Raw genomic sequence first — 3,163 nt, 5'->3', positions numbered from 1 at the left:
CGGCACAGCAGCCCTGGATGGACCTGTGGAATGTTTTGCCAGGGGCTGAGCCCAGGCCCAGGCAGCAGTCAGGGGCCAGGTGGAGGGAACACGCTGGTGGCCACTGTCGGTGACAGCGTTGCTGGTGGCACACAGGGTATTGATGGGACTGCACAGCACCCAGTCAAGCGTCAGTCCCAGCGGAGGTCAGGGCAGGCAGCAAACGCTGCAGGACTGCAGCCAAGTGGCACAGCAGCTGGCACGGCTGCCTCGGGGCTCGCCTTACCTTGACGCCTTCGGAGCCAGCGTGCAGGGCGTGCGCCCCACTGCCCGCGCTCTGCCCGCTCCCCGAGCTGCGCGCAGAGGCCACGCTGCCCGTGCTGCCCAGGCTGCTGCGGTCACCACCTGCACAGAGAGAGGAGAGGCTGTCAGGACTCTGAGCCCTGCCGTCAGGGGACGCCGTGGTGTGGCCATGCCCCACTGGAGCCACTGCCACGTCCTGGCACGTGCTTCCCTTCCCAGCCGGTCGTAGCCATGTGCTCGCCGTACCTGCAAAGGGTTTCCGCAGCACCCAGATCTCCTCAGTGGGGGCTGGCGCGGCTGATCCGCCCTGTGACGGTGACAGGTGGGACGGGCTCATGTCGGCCCCACGGGACCCTTGGTGGCAGAGCAGAGAGAGCGGCTGTCAGGTGCGTGGCTCCGTGCTCGGGCTCGCACAGGTTTGGCACAGGGCAGGTGACCATGGCCCCAGGACTGGCACTGCTGCACGTGGGAACAACCCCACCAGGAAGGTGTGGGGACCCCGGCTGTGTCCGTGCCCAGGGATGCCAGAGCCATCCTAGGGCCCTGTCCCACCCCAGGCTGGCAGAGGTGACAGTGACCAGTCCTGGGCCCCCGTCATGCAGAGCATCCCCTACCTACCACCAGCCAGGGATAGACCCACAGTGGGGTGTTCTGGTGCCCTGGTTGAGCCCGGACAAGGGACAGGGACTGTGTCATCCCTTCACAGAACAGGATGGGGACATGACCAAGTGCAGAGAGCAAAGGGAGTTGGGCAAACTTCAGCAGTGGAGACCAGGGTTCCCACCCCACTGTCCTCTGTCCCAGGTAGTGCTGGCCATGTCCCTGCAGCTGCCTGCACCCACCTGGGGGGACACGGGGGCCATGCAGGGCCAGGCACCGGGTGCTGAAACCCTGGTGACACACAGGGGACACAGCGGTGGATGAGAGGACCTGGCCCTCCTCTGGGGCACAGCTTGAGGGTCACCCCTGGGCATGGCTCCGCACCATCTCACTGTGCTGACCACCTCTGCCAGGTCCCACTTGCACCAGGGACACCCAGCTCTGAGCCCAGGGGGTAAAACAGCATCAGATGAGATGGACAACCGCCCTACAAGGCCAGTGCTGCAACAGCCCCACCACAGCTCAGCCACTGCCCTGCCAACCATGGGGCACTGCCACCCCGCCACCAGCCATGGGGTGTTACCATCTCACTGCCAGCCATGGGGTACTGCCACACTGCCACCATCTGTGGGACATTGTCACCCCAGTGCCAACCAGGCCAGTTCCGTTCACGGAGCTGCTCACTCCATCAGCACCGACCATAGCAGGGGACAGGTGTTACAAGGTGATAAAGTCACTGAAGGAGCACAGTGGGGGACAAATGGCCACACCAAATCACGCTGGGACATCCCTGAGCTGCATGTGCCACAGTCACACCACGAGGAGCCTGGGCTTGTGCAGCTCTGTGCGACCCCACCAGAAGAGAAAGCCCCGGGGAAAAGAAGTGCTCCCTTGTCCCCAGTGCCAGCACGGCCACTCGGTGCTCCCCAACACAACCTCCTTCACACATGCAAAGACCCCTGGCCCCACCCATCAAGGACTGCACCCCTGCAACCCCCTGCTCCTGGGTGCTCTCGGCGCACAGACCTGCAGCATCCGTCACCTGCCTGTGTCACGGGGATGGTCCCCAGGGTTCAGGTGGGCTCTGCCTGCGCTGAGCCAGCCCCAAGAGCATCCCCTGGGAAAGCCCCCAATGCCGCAGCCCCTTCCAGCTCCGCGTGCGCAGCTTCAACCTGGTCAGAGCTGGGCCCTGCAGGGAGGCTGTGGCTGGCGGAGGGTCCCTGTGGCACCACGCTGCCAGCTCTGCCCAGGCACAGGGCCATGAGTGCTTTGGGGGTGCCCACACACCCGGACAGGAGCGCAGAGGCCGTGGGCAGAGCACGGGGACACCGCGGTGGGGAGGGTGGGATGTGCCGTGGGCACACGGTGTGACAGCGGCGCTGGAGCGGGGGTGCGGGGGGAGCGATGGCACACGTGTGCCACCCGTGTGCCCCCACTGCCCCCGCTGCAGGCATGCATGCGCATGCACACGCTGCATGCACACACACACGCCCTGCAACGCCCCGGCGAGGGAGAGAGGCCGAGCAGAGAGAAAAGACTCGACACACGCTTTAAAGGAAAAGAAAGGAAAATCCATGGAGAGCACGAAGCGAGCGGTGAACTACCTTGTCCATAACGCGGCTCGTCGGCACTGCTAGGGGAGAGCCTGTGATAGCCAAAGGAACTGAAAAGAGTCTGATGGGAATGTGGTGGTGGAGGTGGAGGTGGAGGCAGGGAATGGAACGGATGGGACGAGGCGTCACCGTTTAGCACAGCAGCCCCGTAAGCCGGGAGCGGGATCTTTTGGAAGTGTTGGGGGATTGTTACAGTCTCCCATGAACCTGATAATAAAACATAACAAGAGACAAAATGAAAAGAATCAAAATAATAGAGACATGCTCTGCACTGCCAAAAAAGAAAAAAAAAAAAAAAAAAAAAAAAAAAAAAAAAAAAAAAAAAGAAAGAAAAGAAAAGAAAAGGGGGAAAAAAGCAGCAAATCAAAAAAACAACCAAAGGGACATGGAAAAGCCAGAACCGAGACCCAACCGATGCCGAGCCGAGCTGAGGAGCAGCAGTAGGAGCTCAGCACACGCACAGCCTGGCGCAGGGTACGGACACATCCCGATGATCTGACACGGACACTGGGACAGCCCCATGTGTCAGCTCATGGGGGTCTCACAGTCAGGCTTCTGGGGTCCTGCTCCCTGCAGAGCCATCCCAGGGGAGTGGGGCTTCAGTCATGGCCAGGCCGGGGGCCGCAGCACCGGCCCCCCCGTGTCCGGCTGGCCGAGCCCCCCCACCG

The 3,163-nt window shown here is 62.5% G+C and overlaps 1 protein-coding gene across 1 annotated transcript in view; it reads right to left on the bottom strand.

Moving 5' to 3' along the window:
- The window catches only part of CASKIN1 (CASK interacting protein 1), a 16,061-nt gene that overhangs the window by 7,195 nt on the left and 5,703 nt on the right, over window positions 1-3,163 (bottom strand). Inside the window, exons 10-12 of the mRNA XM_017734266.1 lie at window positions 2,487-2,702; window positions 529-636; window positions 243-384 (exon numbers count right to left, since the gene is read on the bottom strand). Of these exons, the coding sequence (XP_017589755.1) occupies window positions 243-384; window positions 529-636; window positions 2,487-2,702 (466 nt within the window). The remainder of the gene's footprint in view (window positions 1-242; window positions 385-528; window positions 637-2,486; window positions 2,703-3,163) is intronic.

Source organism: Corvus brachyrhynchos, unplaced genomic scaffold (genome assembly GCF_000691975.1).
Source record: "Corvus brachyrhynchos isolate BGI_N302 unplaced genomic scaffold, ASM69197v1 scaffold5, whole genome shotgun sequence".
Taxonomy (NCBI): Eukaryota; Metazoa; Chordata; class Aves; order Passeriformes; family Corvidae; genus Corvus; species Corvus brachyrhynchos.
Note: the sequence above shows the minus strand (reverse complement) of the source record. Positions and strands in the feature narration are given on the sequence as shown.